General features: G+C 34.9%; 1 protein-coding gene across 4 annotated transcripts in view; it reads left to right on the top strand.

Annotated features, from left to right (window-relative positions):
* LOC136833381 (myelin transcription factor 1) overlaps positions 1-22,869 on the top strand; it is an 862,112-nt gene that overhangs the window by 576,728 nt on the left and 262,515 nt on the right. For all 4 annotated transcript variants that reach the window (XM_067095437.1, XM_067095439.1, XM_067095438.1 and 1 more), the window contains one exon: positions 21,061-21,081. In XM_067095437.1, the coding sequence (XP_066951538.1) occupies positions 21,061-21,081 (21 nt within the window). The remainder of the gene's footprint in view (positions 1-21,060; positions 21,082-22,869) is intronic.

Here is a 22,869-nt window from a genome sequence, read left to right as displayed (position 1 = left end):
CCTTGTATCTTATTCCTCCTCCTCCCCCTCCTCCTCCTCCTCCTCCTCCTCCTCCTCCCACTTTTACTCTCTCCGTCTCCTTCCTCCATTTATTGTAAAATCTTCTATAGGTTTTTAGTGCGTTTGCGGTTGTTTTCCTTTGTCCGCAACTGCATATATTAAGGCATTCAAGTTCCCCGATGAAAATGAGACTATATTTCAGGTGTAGTACAGTAGATTACTACATGAACTTTTGTTATTCACGGCTAAATAATTTTGAATAAAGCAAAAACAGAAGATATATTGACAGGCTCTTGAAGTACTTCAAGAAAATGAGTCAGGATAATCAATCAAAGTGCATTCGAAAAACAGACATTATGTAATAACGAACATATTCATCTCCACAAGGTGTTTAAAAAGTAGTGAATGAAGATCTATAAATTACATATCCCGTAGGAGTGGGTGGGGGGGTAGTGCCGTCAGTGCACCTCACGTGGTGCACTGTAGGCACTACTTAAGGGTCTTTGCACCGTTTCTTCGGCCCCTAGCTGCAATCCTTTTCATTCCTTTTACTCTACCTTTCATATTATCTTTCTTCCATCTGACTTTCCACCCTCTCTACAATTATTTCACAGTGCAACTGCGAGGTTTTCATCCTGTTACATCTTGCAAACCCTCCTAGTGTCAGTTTCCCTTTCATCGCTGAATGACCTCAATGGTTCCAGCGCTTGGCCCTTGGCCTAAATTCTATATTTTATGCTATTCTGTATATTGCATAGATAGAGGATTATTTCTAATGTAGGATGTGATTGGGGCGATGGCTGGGGTTGAGTCCAAGGGCTTAAAACACAAGAAAAGAGACATTGGCAGTTGAGGAATGGAGGTGGAGGGAGGAGGAGGAGGGCGGACAAATGACCCGTAGCGAGCCCCCTTATGTTCTCGAACCAGGACTGGATTAGTGGAAGGTTCCCATATCCCGCTGTCACCACACTTGTCTCTCGCCTTTATGACATATGTCTGTGATGCCCCTGTTCCTCTCCCCCACGTCTGCCTTGGCAAATAATCTCTCTCTCTCTCTCTCTCTCTCTCTCTCTCTCTCTCTCTCTCTCTCTCTCTCTCGTCTTCTCATTTGGGCTTGCTACCAGAGCCCGTGATGGTACAAGGTATCATTTAATCTAAAAACAGCAATAGCTATCTCTCTCTCTCTCTCTCTCTCTCTCTCTCTCTCTCTCTCTCTCTCTCTCTCTAAGGAACTGAGCGAAACATGAACGATTAGTAAAGCCCTGAGGTAGTACGTGAATTCTAAAAAAAAAAAGTTTTCTAAACTTGAATTATCCACTGCTTTGAATGTAAAATTCTTTTTAATAGTTCACTTGCAAATGGATCTTTTGTGTTTTGAATTGTGTTTTTTTAATTTGTTTGTTGTCAGATCTTTGCCTTGCTCATTCTCATGCTTTATCACTTTAGAAATTTCCAGTCTCTTTGGGTCCTATGTTGCGAGATACGACAGTTTTGTTGTGAAATTTAGTGCTTTCTTTAGTATTCCACTTTAGACATCACCAGAAATCGGAATTGAGGAGTTGTAACTATTTTTCTCTTTTATTTTGGTATATAAATCACTTGTTCTGCATTTACATTTTTTTATGACCTGCCATTGTAAATTATATTCCTTCCCAATTAAGGCTGTCGAGTTGCAGAGTCGTCACCCTTGGTATCAGTAAGAGATTGTGACATTTTTCATCTTGGGGTCTCGTAGACGTATATTCCATCAGGCAATGATAGGGCAGGGAAAAATACAATGTTGCTCACGATTTTCCTAATCAGTGTGATTTATTTGGTCAAAAATTAGAATATGCGTGTGTGCGTGCGTATACAATCTAGAACGCACTTGCCACCTTCTTAGCGAGTGAATCACATGCACTTCCGCACTGAAGACAGTTATTATCCTAGGCGAAACCGCCTTACAGCCATATGGATATCCCTCCCAGCGTTGTGAAATAAACACTCGTCCTTTAAAAGGTGAGAGAAAAAGGAGGAGGTGCTCTGGTTAAAGAACTGTCGTTGCGTGTCCGTGGTGGGATAACATCTCGGAGGACATATTCTCATTTGGAACAAATAACCATAAGAGGAGAAAACTAGACTCATTAAGATATAGAATTACCGTTAAGTGAACAGTAAATGGTACTCGTAAATTCTCTAACCGGCAAACAAATATCATAAAAGAAGGCGGAGGTACTTTGGTCTTGGAGGTGGAGAGAGAGAAGAGAGAGAGAGAGAGAGAGAGAGAGAGAGAGAGAGAGAGAGAATGCTCGTGTGTCTTAGAAAAATTCTGGAGAGAGAGAGAGAGAGAGAGAGAAAATGCTCGTGTCTTAGAAAAATTTTGGAGATAGAGAGAGAGAGAGACTACTCGTGTATTAGAAAAGTTTTGGAGAGAGAGAGAGAGAGAGAGAGAGAGAGAGAGAGAGAGAGAGAGAGAGAGAGAGAATACTTGTCTCAGGAGAATTTTGGGAGAGAGAGAATACTGTGTCTTAGAAACTTGGAGAGAGAGAGAGAGAGAGAGAGAGAGAGGAGAGAGAGAGAGAGAGAGAGAGAGAGAGAGAGAGAGAGAATACTCGTGTGTGTCTCAGAAGAATGTTGGAAATATTGGTAATCGTATTCATCACAATTTTGATCGTTTATGTCCCGACGCAATGAAAGGAGATATTAATAGAAGTGAGAAAGCTGGCGTCACAAACAAGAGAAGGAAAGAGAAATTTGAGATAATATTGATAACGACGAATATTTTATTGATAACGTTTCATCAGTATCAATTAATCAAATAAATAACGGTGAGGATGAAGTGCCTGGAAGTCATTTTGGATTCGTTGATCGACTGCCGATCATAACATCTGATTAGCTGTGAATTGAACGATCTTTTTTTTTCTAATTTTCGTGAAATTTATTCTTAACAGATATAAATATTTTTAACATGCTTTTATGCCTCTCTGTATTTGGGCATTTTAGTATATTATCAAAATCTCACGGTCAAGAAATTGCGCATCTGGTTTGCAATTATCTTTTATAGATTTAAGATGGAAGCTCCCGGTGAATCTCCGACCACAAAAACACACCATAATACATACATACATACATATATACATATATATATATATATATATATATATATATATATATATATATATATATATATATATATATATATATATATATATATATATATATATTTATATATATATATATATATATATACATATATTTATATATATATATATATATATATATATATATATATATGCTCTTTATATATATATATATAATCACCTGCCAACAAGAGATCCTAGGTTTTAATCTCAAGTGAGCTGGAATGCTGAGACGTCATCCAAAGAAACTCTGTTGACTTTAGCAGTGAATTTTTTACCTGATAGCTAGTCGACTATGGCTCTCAGTCAGGATTGTAAAGAACGCGTTCAGTATATTTTGCAACACCATAGAAAAAAAAACTTGCCGAAACCCATATGACTATCATCTGACCCCACCGTATAGGATATTAATCAAGCAGTACACAAGCGAAGTATTGTTTTAATATCCTAAGGACCTGTGTGCATTTGCTTTCCTTGGGAGAGCAAACGTCAAGCTGTAAGTATCAAGATAAAACGTTTTTGGCCAAAGGCCAGGAGGAGTTGCATCGATATTTATTAGAGGGGGAAGGAAGTGTTCCTCCTTGGCGAGAGAGAGTTCTATCTTCATCACAAGCAATTTCTCTACTTATTCTTGTGTCAGAGAGAGAGAGAGAGAGAGAGAGAGAGAGAGAGAGAGAGAGAGAGAGAGAGAGAATATACTTATCTCAAAAGGATTATGGAGAGAGAAAATACTTGTCTCAGAAGAAATTAGGAGAGAGAGAGAGAGAAAGAGAGAGAGGAGGAAGTTTGTCGAGTGAGAGAATTCCATCGATGTTTTATGATGCTGTAAACAGGTATAATGTCTCCTTCTCGAGATGCCATTCTTCATTCGCCTCCTGAGACTCAAAAATAAAAACTGAAGAGAAAAGCTAAGTGTCCCAATATATACCCAACATACGCTCTGATACCCTAGTAGACTCAATGAAATTCTGTAGAATAAACAAATGGTAGTTTTCTTAAAATCCTCTAGGCTCTTAAGGATTTCAATCAGAAAATCAAATAACCTCTATTTTAGTGATTAATTAAGGTAAAACTAAGTTTTGTAAAATTCACTATATATTTTATTAAGGATCCGTCTGCTCTAGCTAGAGAGAGAGAGAGAGAGAGAGAGAGAGAGAGAGAGAGAGAGAGGGAGAGAGAGAGAGAGATTATGTTCAGAGGAAGAGAAAGACAATAAATGTTTGAGTATGTTGTGTCGGAAAGAAAGAGAGAGAGATTATGATCTTGGGATGTGGTAGAGGGAAGTAGTTGATGGGCTGAGGGGTGGGGGTGGAGGGAGGGGGTTTTGTCGGATAGTAGGCGTTGTAGGAGTAAGGGGGTAGCGTTAACCCTGGACAGGTCAGGACCCGCCACCAATTACCTTGATTGTGAGTGACTAGGGAGAACAACCACCGTCTTACCCCATCCATCGGGAGATGAGAGACCAAGGGGAGAAAAAAAAGGTGGGGTAGGGGAGTGTTAGTTTTGGAAGAAGAAATCGGGAGGAGTGGGGGAGATAATAAAGAATGAAGGAGATGATGAACTCTTTATTGAGAGTGTAGTGATCTTATTGACCTATAGAGTAGAAGACTAAAAATTTTATGCACTTTTGATCCTGTTTTATTCCTGTATGAGTTTTGAGGATTTTGCAAGGGAAGCGAGATGAAATAAAACGTCCAGTCCTGGAATGGTGAACTCTTCAACATAATTTACTTACATTTGTATCAGTGTAATTATTAATTTGTTTTTTTTTTTTTCTAATAACTGATCTCTTCTTTCTTTATTTCCTGTTACCCTCTGCTACTTCTTTCAAATGAACACTGTCTTCTATGGAAGCTTGAATTTCAAGTCAGTAGCCCCTTTAATGGGCTTGTTCCATATGAATAGGTTTCATCTTCTGAATAATAATAATAATAATAATAATAATAATAATAATAATAATAATAATAATAATAATAATAATAATAATAATAATATATTTCACTCTTCCACTCGAGCTTTATCGGAATCCCATATAAACAACGCACTTGGCATCAAATTTGCATACTCTGCCTATGCGTGCCTTGAATTTAGTTCCTGAATTCTCAGTAAGCTGAGAAAATGGAACTTAATTATCTTTTACTCATCCATGACCGATTGATTAGGGGTTATCTGATTTCAAAGATACCTGTAATATTGACATCGAAATGATAATAAAGGAAAAACAGCAGACTTGGTCAAAACATTCGAAGTATTAATTTTAAGTCTGGTAGCGACTGTCTTGCACTGTAACATGATTTTTTTGTAATTTTTTCATTCATTTTCATTCATAAGATGAGAAGGTAAACATGGTTACGTAGTCTTTTCTCCTCAGAGAGACACCTTGGTTTTCAAGGAAATCTCTGGGGATTTGAATGCTATTCTCCCCATGCCCATTCCTTGACAACAGCAGACTTTATGCCCTTTTACAGTTGGGTCGTATGGTAGTCGGCAGGTCAGGGTCGAAACACAGACTTTGCTAATAAGATCTTCCGCTCTCACGCACACACATTACACACACACAATATATATATATATATATATATATATATATATATATATATATATATATATATATATATATATATATATAGTCTTTTTCTGTGTATGTATTATCCAACATGTTTACATTAATGCTTTATGATTAACAATTATGTAAAATTACAATATGCACGTTGATCTTTTACCATGAATGTGTTATTTTATTTGAAGTAAAATGCCTTAAAAGAAATGGTAGAGCACGAAGCTGGATGTCACGAAGTATTCACATTCATATATATATATATATATATATATATATATATATATATATATATATATATATATATATATATATTATATATATATATATATATATATATATATATATATATATATATATATATATATATATATATGTGTATATATGCATATATATACACATATATAAATATATATATATGTGTATATATGATATATATATATATATATATATATATATATATATATATATATATATGTATGATCCTTAGGATAAAGTAATTGGAAGAATGATTCTCCTGATTCTTTGAGGGGTGGAGGCCAGGGTATGCAGGGAGAGCGTCAAACTAAATGATGAACCGGACGGGAGAAAAGGAAAGATACTGTCGAGGAAAGTCTAATGGAGGGGGAGGATGGTTGGACAAACTGTGGAGGTCTAGAGAGATCTCTAGTGAGGTAATTAACCAGATTGTTGCTACCTTGGGGGGGAAGAAGAGACGAGTAGGAACGAGGAAGAAAGATTCTTGAGGAAGTAGAAGAGAATGTCAGGTAAACGGGGAGATGAAATGAGAGGACAGCAAGACGTGATGGTGTCTTCGGGTATCCCGTGTATTTTTATTCGTTATCGTTTTTACCACAGACTAAATTGTTATGAAGGTCTCCACAACTTAACTCAGCCTGAGTGACCTCTTCCCACTCACTTGTTAAATTCCTGTGATGATACCAGCCAGTGGAAGTTAATTCATTTTATCGAATCGGCAATTGATGTATCGGTAACATCGTCATGCAGTCAATACTTAAAAGGCTTGGTGACACAACTTGCGTCATCAGATGCCAGAAACCATTCATATTTGCAGAGGTGATTATGAATGACGCTAGTCATATTTTTGATTCTGTTCCGTTGATTTGCCTTCCTTAAATAATCAGTTCTTTGGAAAAACAAAACTCGTTTAGTTCCGTCACTTTTAATTTTCCTGAAATTGTTCTTTCTGTCTCTCATGCTTCAGTTGTACCCTTCCCGGCTTACACCGCACTGGATCCCTTATCCGAGTAAGGAAAGCAACGGCATGGGCCTTGTTGACTAAACAGATGAATCATGCATCTGGCTGCCAATTCGTTTTTGTGGGTCGGAGAGAGAGAGAATATGACATATAAGAGTGATCATCATTCCTTGAGAATGGTTATCAGTATATAGTTTAAAAAAAGCGAGGGGTTTCAACGAGGTAAAACCATTCTTAAGATATTGTCTCTCAAACTTGGGTACAGTAGTGTCTCCATCAGCCATCCTGTTACAACTTAGAGTCCGAACTAAACCATTCCTCGCCTCGCAATTACAGTTTGTTTCCTGCCCTGTTGTGGGGCAAGACATCCGGCGGACATTTGTGACTGGCGTTTTGTTAAGCGTTTCCTTGTAATGTTAGGGGTCGAGTGGAAAACGGAATCGAGTTTGCCTTTCTTAAATGGTTCTAAGTGACCGACATGGCTTCGTTACCTCTCCCGGTCATCCGCCTCTATTTCTCTCCTGAGGAATCGAGGTGCTCTCTGAACTAGATCTTATAAGGCCGGAGGCGTGTACACCTCCCCGCCTAATTGAATTACGGCGAGGTTGACCGGCGGGGCCGAGAAAGATTCAGACACACAATGGGGTTTTGTTGAGGGGGTTTTGTTCTCATCAGAAAAAGAAAATGGAATGAGGAGGAGGAGAAGGAGGGACATAACAGGAAGAAGTAAACGTCAGGATGACGAGACTTCTGCCAGACTTTGGTAGGATGACTGACCTGCTCTTGGTTGGACTCTATTGAACGAATCGCCGTCGTCGTCCATTGGGATGTGTTTACGGTGACAAATTGGGAAATGAGCTGACTGGTAAGACGACCTTTTTCTGTGGAGATCTGCAGAGCTTTTGTCTTGCTCATTGCAATGATTCACTAACATTTTTTGCCTTACTTAATTGTTTTTTTTTATGTTCGTCATTTTTACAAAGATTTTTCATCAGGTACCAAACTACTATAGTTTTAATTTAGAATGCACAAAACGAAGCAAAGTCTAATGTTGCCTCCAGCATACTGACTAAAGCAATTAATATCCAGAATTTATGAAATGAAATAGGGTCAAAGGTTACTTCCAATACAATGAACTTTGGTACTTTATAATCAGAATTTAGAAGACGAAGGAAATTCAAGTGTAATACCCAATAATATAATTTTTGTCTAGGATTTTTAACATATCTCAGAGTCACGCGCAAGGTTTTTCAAAAAAAACGTGCAAGCTGTCCGAATTTTATCAGGAGCCTTGGTACTGTATATTTACAATTTAGAAAACGAACCTAATGCAAGTATAATAAACAGTAATATCCTTTTGGTTTAGGATTCTTAGCGTAAAGCAAACGCAGTGCAAGGTTTTTTAGGAAAAGAAATGTTTTAAGGTGCCTGAATTTTATTATGAGCCTTGAAAGGCGAAGTGAAAACAATAAAAAAAGAAAACCCTAAAGGCACAGGTAGTCCTTTTTTTTTTTTTTTTTTTTTGTCAGAATCGAGCTCCTGTATCGAAGGGATTTTGGTCCGACTGATTCTGATTGATGAGGAAGAGAGAGAGAGAGAGAGAGAGAGAGGAACTGCGAGTTTGTGCCTTTATGTCGGGGGTCTTCAAAGAAAGGGGCGATTTTGGTTGAATTCCTTTTTGTCTACGTCCTCTTTCATTCTGCTCTCGAGTGTTGGTGTATCTGTTTCAGATGACAAATGCAGACTTTATATATATATATATATATATATATATATATATATATATATATATATATATATATATATATATATATATTATATATATATATGTATAATATAAAATAAAACACATATATAATGTCTATATATATTATATATTTATAAATATTAAAATTATTCTTATAGCAATACAAATATGCAAGTTATATATTAAGCGTGATAAATATAATAATACAATAATAATAATAATAATAATAATAATAATAATAATAGTAATAATAATAATAATAATAATAAAAATAAATAAAGATAATAAGTTCATTTATAAACATTGTAAATAATATATATATATATATATATATATATATATATATATATATATAAATGGTTTTAAAATGTGTGTGTGTTGTTCTTGTATTTATTTATTTATTTATTTATTTATTTATTATTTATTTATTTATTATTATTATTATTATTATTAATATTATTATGTATTATTAGATACACATACATATGTATTCACACTGCTCTAATGTATGGCATTTTTGTTACTAGGAAGATTTTTTATTTTTTTAAGCATTTAAATCGAGATTGGTTTGAATGATTCTATACACAGAAATATGAATTTTTGAAATTCCCATTGATTTCTGTCAAGATTTTCTGTGAAATTGATTAAGCAATATGTTTCCCATTGAGTAGCTTGTTTTGGTTAGGATTCCAGCATTCCAAGAATTTTAAGCCTTGACTTTGTTTACAAAGTGTAGAAAAAAACAATATTGGTACTTTCCATAAAACTGTTAAGTGAGATAACTTAGCATACTTTGTCGCCTAAATTTAGAAAACGAAGTTTGCTCAGTCACTATAAACAGTTCAGATTTCCTCGAAAATTAGAAAAAAATTGAAACTGAATACTGAATATTTACTGAACTCTGTTGCAATGTAAGTTATGGAAAGCATACTGTCGGGGTGTCAAGATATCAATGGCACCAAAGGGGATGAGGGTTGGGAAGGGGGTAACAGAGAGAGAGTGAGAGGGAGAGGAAGTGAGAGAGAGAGAGCTCCTCGTAGTAGGGGGGGTTGTTAGGGAGAAGAAAGAAGGAAAGAGCAGGGGAGGTTGGAGAGAGAAAGAGGGAGAGAGAGAGTGAAAGAGTGAGAGGGAGGGGAAGTGATAGAGAGAGTATAGGGGGTGTTAGGGAGAAGAGAGAGAGTGAGAGAGAGAGAGAGTAGAGGGGGGTGTTAGGAATAAGAAAGAGGGAAAGAGACAGGTAGGGTTGGAGAGAGAGAGAGAGAGAGAGTAGAGGGCGTGTCAAGGAGAAGAAAGAGGGAAAGAGACAGCGAGGGTTGGATAGAGAAAGAGAGAGAGAGAGAGAGTCAGAGAAAGAGTGAAAGGGAGAGGAAGTGAGAGAGTAGAGGGGGTGTTAGGGAGGAGAGAGAGAGAGAGAAAGTTTATCGGTTGTCATTCAGAGTTATCCCGGGCAGCGCAGGGATGGTCAGCTAATATATACATACATATATACATATGTATATATATGTCTTGTATTTCCACAATGGTCCAATCGCTGAATTATCTCATCGTCAGTTGACAATGACCGGTATTAAACTGTCCACAACCACTTAACGATACATGGAAAAATTCACGTGGCTGTTTCGCCTTCGATTTAGCATTACCAGTTGACTTTGAAAGTCTTTAGACTTGACGAAGAGCATTGCATTTTACGCATTGACGACCCTCAGACTCTGGGAAGTCTTTTAGACTTCATGAAAATGTGGTTCATCCAGTTTTTAATATTATACTCATTAACCAGTGGTTTGGCGATAAGCGGACTGACGATTCAGAGACTTAAAAAAAAAGTCTTTAGACTTTATGAAGAGGTGGCGTACTGTGGAGGGCTTTGTTTCAGTGACCTTTCAAGAGATAAAAGGATCCGTTGCGGGAGTTGGGAGTTCGTGTTCCGCTTCTTCTTCTACTTCTTCTACTTCTTCTTCTTCTTCTTCTTCTTCTGACGCTGACGTGTGATCCATTGTGAATTGATGGCGATCGATCCCATTGCGCTATGTCCGTGTATGTGTGTTTACGGCCCTTACGCTTCTGTTGATGTTCTTTTGCATTTCTCTCTCTCTCTCTCTCTCTCTCTCTCTCTCTCTCTCTCTCTCTCTCTCTCTCTCTCTCTCTTGCGTAAGATTTTATGCTTTATTTGTTTCATCTGTTTGTTTGCACTCGATTATTGCTTCAGTAATTGTTGCATACCTCCGAATGCTATTTACATGGGCTTATGCCAGTGTGTTTCTTTTTAACCATTTTTCTCTTGCCTTTGTATGTAACTATATTGTCAGTGACATGTTTGCTTGCGCATACACATGCACACTATATATAAACCTCATAAATGTAGTATATATATACATTACATATATATATATATATATATATATATATATATAATAGCTGTGTATGCATAGGTATACACACACACATATATCATATGCATATATATATATATATATATATATATATATATATATATATATATATATATATATATATATATAATAGCTGTGTAACAATGCATTAGGTATACACACACATATATACATATGCATATATGTATATATATATATATATATATATATATATATATGTGTATGTGTGTATATATACAATATATATATATATATATATATATATATATATATATATATATATATATATATATATATACATATACAGTATATATATATAATTTTTGCCATCAGGAAAAGACAAACTCGCAAGGAAGAAGAAAGTTGCGAGGCGGCTTTTGACTTTATTTGAAAGTCATTCTCAAAGTTAGAGGTAAAAAAGAAAAAATAGTGTCAGAGTAGCTCTCGCATCATATTTGCAGAGACAACAAAACAACTTCCGGAGAGCACAAGATTAAAGGTGTTGTTCTTATTTGTCATTGAATGGCGTTGCTTAGGTTTTCAAGAAAATTTTTAAACGTCTAAAAATAATGGACAGTGTGGTCTGTAGATGCCAAGTGCAATATGAATTGATGTTTTGGTTTTCAAGAAAATTTATAAAGAATACATAAATAGTAGATAATGTGGACTGTGTGAGCCAAATGCAATATGAATTTAAATAACGTCATTTTGTTCCGATCTATTTGTTTCACGTTTGCAAGGTGTCAAAATTCAGCCCTTTTTGATATTGACACACTTACAAATGAACGAGATTTCATGAAGCTGTGTAAAATAGTATCTCTTCATAGTTTGTCTGATTTCTTGACTTCTTAATTTTAGTTTCTCTATCTCTTTACATTAGCCTTCACTCTTTTCCCTTTGCCCTCCATTTTTTATATACGTAAATATTTATCAAAAATATTTTACTCCTTCGTTGTTTTAGTTTTTTTGGAGAATTGAGATTATTCATTCCTTCATCGCCAATAAAACAGAATTTAAATCTTGCCTCGGGCGACAAGTACACGTCATGCTCTTATATTTCTTATTTAGCACATAGGTTTTTATATATATCATTGCGAGATTTTTCATATATTGTTGGGGAGAGGGAGAGAGGGGGTTTGCTTTTTTTAATGCCCATGGCTTTTGATATATCGTTTATGAGTTTTCCTTTATACATACTGCCAGAGAGAGAGAGAGAGAGAGAGAGAGAGAGAGAGAGAGAGAGATACGATGCTTAAATTATTTGAGTAGGAGGTGGGTCGGGCAGGGGGAGGGGGGAATCCTTCTTGTTGCTATGGTCGAAGAAAGCAGGACGCTATCTATCAGTGTTCTGGATTCGTGGTCATTTCTTTCCATTAGAGAATCCTTGAAGGTGAGCATTCTAGACAGACGACTGACTGCTCTTAATATTAGTGCTGTTGGTGCTTTGCTGTTGTTACTCTATAATTAAAGTAAGATATCCCAAGGAGGTATTGAGTGAATCGTTAAAAGACATACTATAGTTCAGAGACTCACTAAAAAGTTGAGATTTTTTCCATTGAATATGAAATTCTATAAGTATTTATTATTATTATTATTATTATTATTATTATTATTATTATTATTATTATTATTATTATTCAGGTGATGAATATGGTGTTCATTAGAAAGAAGTAACAGAAGTTAGTGCGAAATACAGTATCTAGGCTTCTAGTACAGGTAACTTGGGTTAGATTGTAACAGGGATAACCGACTTTCGTAACGTACCGAAAAGTACACCATGAAGAAGAAGAAGAAGAAGAAGAAGAAGAAGAAGAAGAAGAAGAAGAAGAAAAGTATAAGGGATGGTTTCTTAATAGCCACACACAAAACCCTGTCAACTTCAATAAAGCCGTCAATTTTGTTCTAAAGGAAAAGAATGAAGGGGAAGGGGAGTAAGAGGAGGAGGAGGAGGAAGAAGAGGAGGAGTAGGAGGAGGAATAGGATTCCAGGAGGAGAACTCCTGGAAGAAAATGATAGTGGGAGGGAAGGGAAAGGTAGCCCCTGGAGGTGTTAGGGTTGGGGGATTTGGGGGTGGGTAACAGGGCCAGGCGCTCCCGACGTCCTGGGGGGCATTTATCATCGTAAACCTCAGACACGTCGCATCACGGCACAACTTAACCTCACAGGTCGGAGAGGATCCATTCCTTTAAATCTCTCCTTCCTTGTTTCGTTGTATTTGTTTCCACTTTCCCCTCTCCTTATTGATGAATATGTCTGTATGCCATCTACTACCGTGTGACGAGACAGTAACCTGAGCATACTGTATATTGCTACGTGTCATTTTCTCCTGGACTGCATGACTTCGTATTTAGAAAAGTAACTCGAAGAATAAAAAATTGAGGCTTCAGATCGAAAGGGTCCCATCTCCTTCACGCCGGACCTATTGATATTAATAAGTTACTTTGTTTAAAGAATGAAAATACGTGTGCCTTGAGGAACTGAGGGTAGAACGAAGTTATTTCATTCTGAATATTGTTTTGTCTGCAGTGGTGTATATGTATATATATATATATATATATATATATATATATATATATATATTTTGTTTATGTGTATGTATATGTGTATAACTGAATCACGAAAATGTGGAACGTCATGAATATATAAAGACAAAACCCATAGGAGTGCTGCAAGGCTTTCGATTTATAGTCCTTTACTTAGCAGTCTGCTGAAGTAAAGGATCAGTCGAAAAGGCCTTGCAGAACTAAATGAATTTTGTCTTTATATATATATATATATATATATATATATATATATATATATATATATATATATATATATATATATATATATAATATATATATATATATATATATATATATATGTATATATATATATATATTATTCAGAAAAATGAATCAGTTCATGTGGAACAAGGCTATAGAGGCCATTGACTTGAAATTCAAGTTTCCAAAGAATGGTGCTCATTTGAAAGCAGTAACAGAAGGTAATGTGAAATACGGAAAGAAGAGATCAGTTAAAAAAAAAAAAACTTGTAAAGTTCACGTAACGTAACTATTGGTTTGGGTTTACGTCTTGAGGTGGCGTTATCGGGAAAAGTATTCAGAACCTCATGGCATTTGTAAGTTACGCATCGTGACTTGCAGTTTGAGGTGTTGGCCGAGATATTCAACTCTGATTACGTGTTGTACGTTACGCAATGTGATTTGCAGTTGTGGTTACATCACGGTCTGATGTTATTCGCAGAGATAGTCAAAGACTATTAGAGTGTCCTAAGTTATTCTCCGTGACTTGCAGTTTGAAGTTACGTCTTGATTTGGAGGTATTGATTGGGCTATTCAGAGCCTAATTGAGCGTTGTAAGTTATGCAACCCGTCTTTCGGATTGAGGTTACACCAAGATCTGGAGGTACTGGTGATGCTGTTTTGACTTACGTAACTTAACCGGATGTTTTGGGTTGCTTTCTGATCTGGTGGTGTCAGTAAAAGTGTTTTAAAAATGAACAATTGCTCCTTGTAAATCACGCAACATGAGTTTTAGTTTTGGGCTGCATCTTCCCCCCAAGGTTTGAAATTCTTGGACTTGCCAGTGAAGTTACCTGAATGAAGTTAGATCAAGTGACAAATAGTTTAATTCTTTTCCGTTTTCGCTCAGTTCTTTACGCTAGTCAGTATTTTTCGTACTGGTGTTGACTATTTTTATAGCTTAAAAATCCTAGGCCCAACAATTCTCAAATTATTGCTAAACGAACTGGATTCAGATACAGGTGTGAGAGCAGCTTAGCACTGACGCTATTACTGAAGCCAGTAGGTGGTATATAACTCTGCGGACATAGTTTTCTAATCTTTGCATGCCGTGATTCATATGGTATCGTGATGGCCAGAGTTAATTCCTAAAACATAGGGATTGAAAACTTAAGGTGGTTGGTGCTATGGAAACTTGTTGCTTGAGCCGTAATGCACCAAAAATGCTAGAATAAATGGTAGCGGGACTGTAGTACTTTTAGCTACGGAGTCGTTTTCTTCAAATGAAATTTCATAGCAAGTAGGAACTGTAAAAGACAACAGCTCGCCCTGTTGAGTCAGCAGTTACTATTAACAGATTAATTAGAGTCCTGAAGTATGGGATGTATTAAATGATTTTGATATTTTCAGCTGGTGCTCCTAAAGTCATGGTCAAAATTTCTCTCAAAATGAACCGCATTGGCGGGCGCGCAATGGAGTTTAGGATCGTGAGAAGATGTAGACTGATTATGTCAGCAACACGTGCCTGTGTCGTTACTCATTTTGCAAAGTGATTAATGAGTAAAAATGACAATAATGAAGAAGTGACGTAATACCGGTGACGATATTTCAACTGCATCCTTTACCACTCATAAATAGATTATATTAATGATTAATGATAACAGGTACGACGGTAATCAGCTAAATTTTCATTATTATAATGATATTAATATGAAAATGAAAACAGTAAAATCGTTGATATTAACCTTAATTTTTATAAAAAACATAAAAATACTAACGACATTGATAAAATGGATAAAAAATGGAAATATTATAGTAACCCAAAATCAATGCCATCATTAATTACAATTGTAATTAATGACATTAAATATGCACATTGCAGACCGGCTGGAATCCATTAGTGATGCTGCAATGTTGTGAGATAGGGAGACAGAGGGGATTATTTGTTAAGTTTTGTTGAACTATACTTTCTTGATGCTTAAAACTTTGCAGCTCATATGACCTTGAGGTAATTTCAGTTCTGAAACTTTGTAGTAAAAGTTGGGCAAATCATTCAGGACTTTAAGGCCATTGATTTCTTCAACTTTCTTAGTGTTTTTTCTTTCTTTCTTTATCTCTCTCTTTCTCTATCTCCATGATGGAAATTTAGGGATTTGTAAGGAAGATTTTTTGGGATGGGGGAGATTAGAGGGGAGGGGGAACAGTGTTGTGACATAAAAAGTGATTACACAGATTGATTTAGTTGAGGTGATACTATTTAAAATCAGAAGGAATTTTTTGTTTACCATATTTTTTGGTACTTTTCAGTAATTTCTGTTTATTTACTTGGAGTTTTGTTTATTCATTTCATTTTTTACATGCATAATATGCAAATTTTTTGTCTTTGTTTACAAACACGCATATTCTTTGGCATCATAATTAGAACATTAATGACCATTTTGGTTAGGTCTGTGCGAATGTGTGCACATTTTTCAATTTGATAAAAAGTTGTATCACTTCCGAAATATTTTTAGGATCAAGAACTCATGCTATCCAGGAGATGGAACCGCAACTTAACAAGGATGTATAATTGATTGGGTAAAGTGAGATAGCTGTATTAGGACATGGCGATGGTTCAAATCTCACAGTTCATTGCAATAGAAATGGGATAAAGAATACTTTCTCTCCAGGATAATGCTATTTAGAACGTTCGCGAGAAAGACATGAAGTTTTTTACGGTTCTCTCACTGTGTATTGATTGTAGTTCCGTGATTATTTTCCCTCGTGCAGTGCACTGTAGGCATTACTTAAGGTTCTTTGCAGCGTCCTTTCGCCCCCTAGCTGTAATCTCTTTCATTCCTTTTACTGTTCATATTATCTTTCTTCCATCTTACTTTCCTTAACCCTCTCCTGACAAATTGTTTCTTAGTGCAATTGCCAGGTTTTCTTCCTGTTACACCTTTCAGACCTTTCGACTATCAGTTTCCCTTTAAGCGCTGATTGACCTCATAGGTCCCAGCATTTGGCTTTGGTCAAAAATTCTATATTCCTTTCCATTCCGTCAGTATTTTCAAATAGGTCCCAAATTCACTGTTCTCCTGGTACGAATAGCTGTTTAATTAGTGCCCTTGAATGTAGTTTTGTTTAATTATTACTAGAATGAGATTCATTCGCCTGCTTTGTTGGAATAGCTAGTATCGTTGTGGCCCATTGCAAGTTTTTTTAAGGTATTGTGCCGTTTAAACGGTAATGATGATTTTCTCTCTTGAAAAGTGGTAATACTTTGATATAGCAAGATAAAAAAAGGTTCAGGGCTAAGACTAAAATTCTCTTGGATTCTTCTGCGAATATTTCCCTGTAAGAAAATTTTATCTGGTTCCAAATATGTTTTTGTCTTTTGTACTGTTTTCTTGTTATTGTTGTTGTTTTTGTTAGATTACTCTGGCTCTGAGTCAGGCTTTGAGCCCGTAATCTTTGGGCAGCCTGCAGCGCTCTCGGAATACCGGTTATCCCTTTTATGTTTTCCCTGTATGTTTCTATGTTATTGAGTGCTTGATACGTTGTTCGTTTGAAAAGAAAATTAAAGTGGACTCTGAGAAGGTATGGTAATGTTGGTGTTCACTGTCAACGTATATGAGAAAGTCGAAAAGTGTTTTCTTTAAAAAAATAAATCAGTAATGTCGACTGTTCAAAAATAGCATTTTAATCTGCTGCATTATTTCTGAATTGGTTTGTAGAGGAAATACACAGTATTCATTGATGGTCTCTTTAGGGCATACTAGTAGAAAGTGTCTGTGAATTCTTTTACAAAATAATATACTCAAATGATTAGAAACTTCTTCTCAAGGCAAATACAGCTTTCCTTGAAATTCTCATCAGTATCAGTCTTTGAAGTTTCTAGGAAACCTTGCTGTTAAACAAAATTTAATGTAGCCTTTCAGCGTAGTTATCATTGTATTGTTACGTAAAAGTATCAAATCGTAGTAGTATGTATCCCTAGTTCTATTATCCAACTGCTATTTTGCACATGGTAGCAGTAATCTTTTGACAGAATTTTAGATTAATTTAAGTCATTGGCGTTGAAAATATTAAAAAGATCATTTTGGTTTTCTACTTCTTTATAGATTGATTCAATGATTTTGGTAATTTATTACTCAGCGTTGTTTCTAAGAGAATCATAGATGTATTTGTCAGTGTTTATGATTATAAAAGTATGCCTTTGGAAAAGCTAACATTACGTGGGGAGAGAGAAAGTTTTGTAGTCTATTTTATGATGCATGAGTCACAGCTTACCTGCTTTTCTTGCGTCCCCCACAGCACGGAGATTGCTTCCTTATCGATACAAACTGTTTTTTCTGAAATGTTTTGATTTTCTCAAGCATTTGGGACCAAAATTTAACTTAGATTCTGTTGTGTGTTTCCCTGCTGGATGTTATTCTGTCATCCCACGTATGGAGATCTCAAACCCTCCATTCAGCAATTTCGCTCACTCCGGGATTATATCAACCTTTGCAGTGTGGAATCGTTGCTTTCGTTGTTGCAATGTTTATTGATCTTTGGTTGCTTAAGAGCCGAGTTTTACCCTTAATTCCTAGTCGTATCACTTCAGCAGTTTCACTGCTACGTTGCCTGGATATCAGATTCTGGCTTTATGGCGTCCCTGTCGTTAATTGTGTTGTCATTTGTTTGCCTAGTTTTGTCACTTGGCCTGAGTTTAATGCTTTTACTATATGTTAAATCTATTCAGTTATGAGCGCCAGTTATCGAGACGGTAAAAGAGCAGATCAGCTTTATTATCCACGGACTGATTTTTATGAGCTAGGAGAAGGAATCAAATCCACAAGCATTGGATTAAAGATGGATTTCAAATTATACGAAGCTAATTGAAAGCTCATATCATGTATATGGAATGGAGAAAACATAATTCGAATTGATTCCAGTGGATTGAAGTCATATTTCAAATTGCATGAAGAGAGCAGAACACTAGATGAAATAAGCTGGACGCTTAATTCAAAACGATATGAAATGTAGTGAACACTCGAGTACAGAGTCCACAAAATAGAGTGAAACCTATGCAAAATGGGATGAAAGCTAAGTAAAATTGAATGAAAGCTAGTCAAAATTGAATGAAAGCTAGATAAAATGGAATGAAAGCCAAGTATAAAGGAATGAAAGTCAAGTGAAATGTAATGAAAACTAAACAGAATGGAATGAAAGCTAAGTAGAATGGAATGAAAGCTAAGTAAAAAATTGAATTAAAGCTAAATAAAAGGGAATGAAAGCTAAAAGATGGGATGAAAGACAAGCAAAAGGAAGTGAAAGCTAAGTAAAAAGTTAAGTATACCTTAGTTTAACCAGACCACTGAGCTGATTAACAGCTCTCCTAGGGTTGGCCCGAAGGATTAGACTTATTTTACGTGGCTAAGAACCAATTGGTTACCTAGCAACGGGACCTACAGCTTATTGTGGAATCCGAACCACATTATATCGAGAAATGAATTTCTATCACCAGAAATAAATTCCTCTAATTCTTCATTGGCCGCTCGGAGATTCGAACGCGGGCCCAGCAGAGTGCTAGCCGAGAACGTTATCGACCCATCCAATGAAAGCTAAGTAGAATGGAATGAAAGCTCAGAAAATGGAATGTGAACAATACACATAAAAGCTAAGTGAAGTGGACAGAACACCACATTCACATCTGTATGTAATGGACTGAACTGGACGAGGAATTCAAATGATATGCAATGGATTGAAAACGGTCTGGCTGGCATGACCTTTGAAACTCGCAAAGTTCAGACGGCATCCTTTATTTTCCAGTGAAGTGGATGAGCTCAAACTGTCATTAAACATTTAACCACTCGATTGACCGAAGCAGTCTTTTTCTTTTTCTCCGATTTTTTCTTTTTTTTCCCTTTTTTCAGGGGTAAATTATGAAATAGCTTGCGATGAATGATTTCCTTTAGTGAAATTTTTTTTATTGTTAGTCTTTCGTGTTCGGGATGTAACTAGATTGCTACTTTTTTTTTTTGTGCTTTGATCATGAAAAAAGATATTTGCCTAAAACTCTGTGTAATAGTGTTAAGCAACAACGCGCTTACTCTTTTATTTTGTCTAAGTACTATTATATTTCAAGAGTTCATGTCCTTTATCGTTCATTATCTCTTCTGTGTTTATTTCTGAGGCCCCCTTGTTTTACATTTTGTTTATTTGTGTCCTGTTTTTAAATGTCAAGAATTTCCTAGAGTTACTTTGTCTCATACGTATTTTACTCAAATATATTTTTGTTTTTCTTTTTAATGCCATGTATTTTACTCAAATATATTTGTGTGTATATGTATATGTATATATATATATATATATATATATAATATATATATATATATATATATATATATATATATAATATATATATATATACAGTTTACATATATACATGTATAAATATATAAATATGTATATATTATATAAATATTATATATATATATATATATATATATATATATATATATATATATATATATATATATATATGTGTGTGTGTGTGTGTGTGTGTGTGTGTGTGTGTGTGTGTGTATATAATATATATATAGGAAAGCGTCTCACACAGAAATCAACATGAAATCAACAACTGCATACAAACATGAGTAGAAATACAAATTCTACAGTTTCCTTTTGCAAATCATTTGTTATAGGAAGGTAAGAGATGACGCCTGGTCATTACTTCATAATCTCTCCACCTTTAGCGGTTGGACTTTAGGTCAAGATGCGGTCAGCGCTCACGGTGTTCCGTCTCTGACCTTTTTAACCCTTGCTTCTTCCCCCACTTCTTTCTTTCTCTTCTTTTTTTTAACCCCTTTTCTGGTAATGAAAGGTTGAAGGATCAAGGGGAAATTGAATATTTACATGCCCGGTCTTGCTCTTTTTGTGGAGGACAAGATATATGCGGTCGTAAGAGTTTGTGTGACCAACTATCTATCTATCTATCTATCTATATATGTATACATATATAAATATATATAAATATATTATATATATTTATATATATATATATATATATATATATATATATATATGCATACATACATATATATTCATTTTAGATGTATATGTACATTTATATATATGGTATATACATATATATATATATATATATATATATATCTATATATATATATATATATATATATATATATATATATACACAATCTTTAGTTACTGATTCATGTTGATTGTATGCTATATATGTTTAAGTATACGCGGGTGTGTGTTCAAATTTTACACTAACCATTTTCTTAATTCTTTCAGGGTCATCTCGTGGAATACCAGGTAAGGCTACGTGTTTCTCTCTCTCCCTCCCCTCTCTCTCTCTCTCTCTCTCTCTCTCTCTCTCTCTCTCTCTCTCTCTCTCTTATATGTTCTATGGAGAATCTCCAAACATAAGGTAAGAAACTCCTCTTTCAAACTGAGCAAAGATATATTTCAAACTTAGTAAAGATATACTTCAAACTGAGTAAAGATATACATTTGAAATGCGATAGACACATTTAGGTACGAATAGTATATTACATGTATTTTTTTTTTGTTTCTTTGCTGATTATCAAGGTCGATTTAGTGACTCTTTTCTTAGTTTTGCATACGTTGATAAACCAAAGTGCTGATACACATATACTAACTGATGTGTATCTATGTATGTGTATATTATATATATTATATATATATATATATATATATATATATATATATATATATATATATATATATATATATATATAATGTTTTTGTTACTATATAAACAAATGTGTTTTGTTCGAACCCTGGTCGAAGCAGATTCATTTACCAGTTATAATTCCCCTTAGTGTGTTATTAAGTTATTCCCAAGGTATAAAGAATTATATATTAAGTTATAGTTGTGGCTTGATGTGTATATATATGTATATATATATATGTAATGTATATATATATATATATATATATATATATATATATATATATATATATATATATATATATATTATTTTACAATACATTGAGAGGGACTGGATTTTGTAGAATTCATCGGGCCTGCCAGCTTTGGCGAGTAAGAACCTCCGAAAATGGCACAGTCCGGTCGACAAATCTGGTATACGATAAGACTTTTAGAATGGTATTCAAGTGATGTACTAGAAATGCAGTTTAGCATTCAAGGCGAAACATAATTTTAGTGTCAATTAGTGAGGGAGAACCGGTATGGAAAACCGATGTTATTATTCTTAAGCGTTAAATGTCAATAACTTCGGAATTTATAGCACGTCACTCCCACTGCTCGCCTCGGTCCCGATGGAAATGTTTCAGAAGTATGAAAATGTAGAGGGTTTAATCTCGACTCCAAAGCCTTTGTTTCTGGCCGGTGCTGAAAACGTGTGTATAAAGTCTCCTGCTTCCATTGCGGTTGGCAAACTTCTGATTAATCGCCAAAAGAGAACTTTGTGGATGGTCTGCTCATATATATATATATATATATATATATATATATATATATATATATATATATATATATATATATATATAAATGTATGTATGCATGTATATAAACAGTACATATATAATGTATATTATACATATTTTATTTATATACAGTACATATATACATATATATATATATATATATATATATATATATATATATATATATATATATATATATATATATATATATAGTTAACGATGGGTGGTTTTCGAGAACGAACGAGACAACGGTCAATACTATATTCATACTTTCTTAACTGCTAAGTTGTTGATGAATCTCATGTGGGTCAACTCTACTTTATATTACGCATAAACTTGCATATCATATGTGGAACCCCCTACATATGCTGAGCCATTCAGTTTTATGTCTCCCGCACTCTCGAATATTGTGTATATTAAAACCCTTATTTTCCAATACCTTTTCTCTCGATGTATCCAGCACTTTGTAAGATCTGTCTCTCCACCCTATTGTCCATTTTACATTCAGTGCAATTGGAGATTCCAAAGTTCAAGCGAAGATGCAATGAATTACTGCCCTAATACAGTTCTCGTTGTATTTTAATAATGTATTTATATTTCTATCTGTTTATTCAATAAATTGTTAATTTT

Source organism: Macrobrachium rosenbergii, chromosome 51 (genome assembly GCF_040412425.1).
Source record: "Macrobrachium rosenbergii isolate ZJJX-2024 chromosome 51, ASM4041242v1, whole genome shotgun sequence".
Taxonomy (NCBI): domain Eukaryota; kingdom Metazoa; phylum Arthropoda; class Malacostraca; order Decapoda; family Palaemonidae; genus Macrobrachium; species Macrobrachium rosenbergii.
This window is presented reverse-complemented; position numbering and strand designations above follow the sequence as displayed.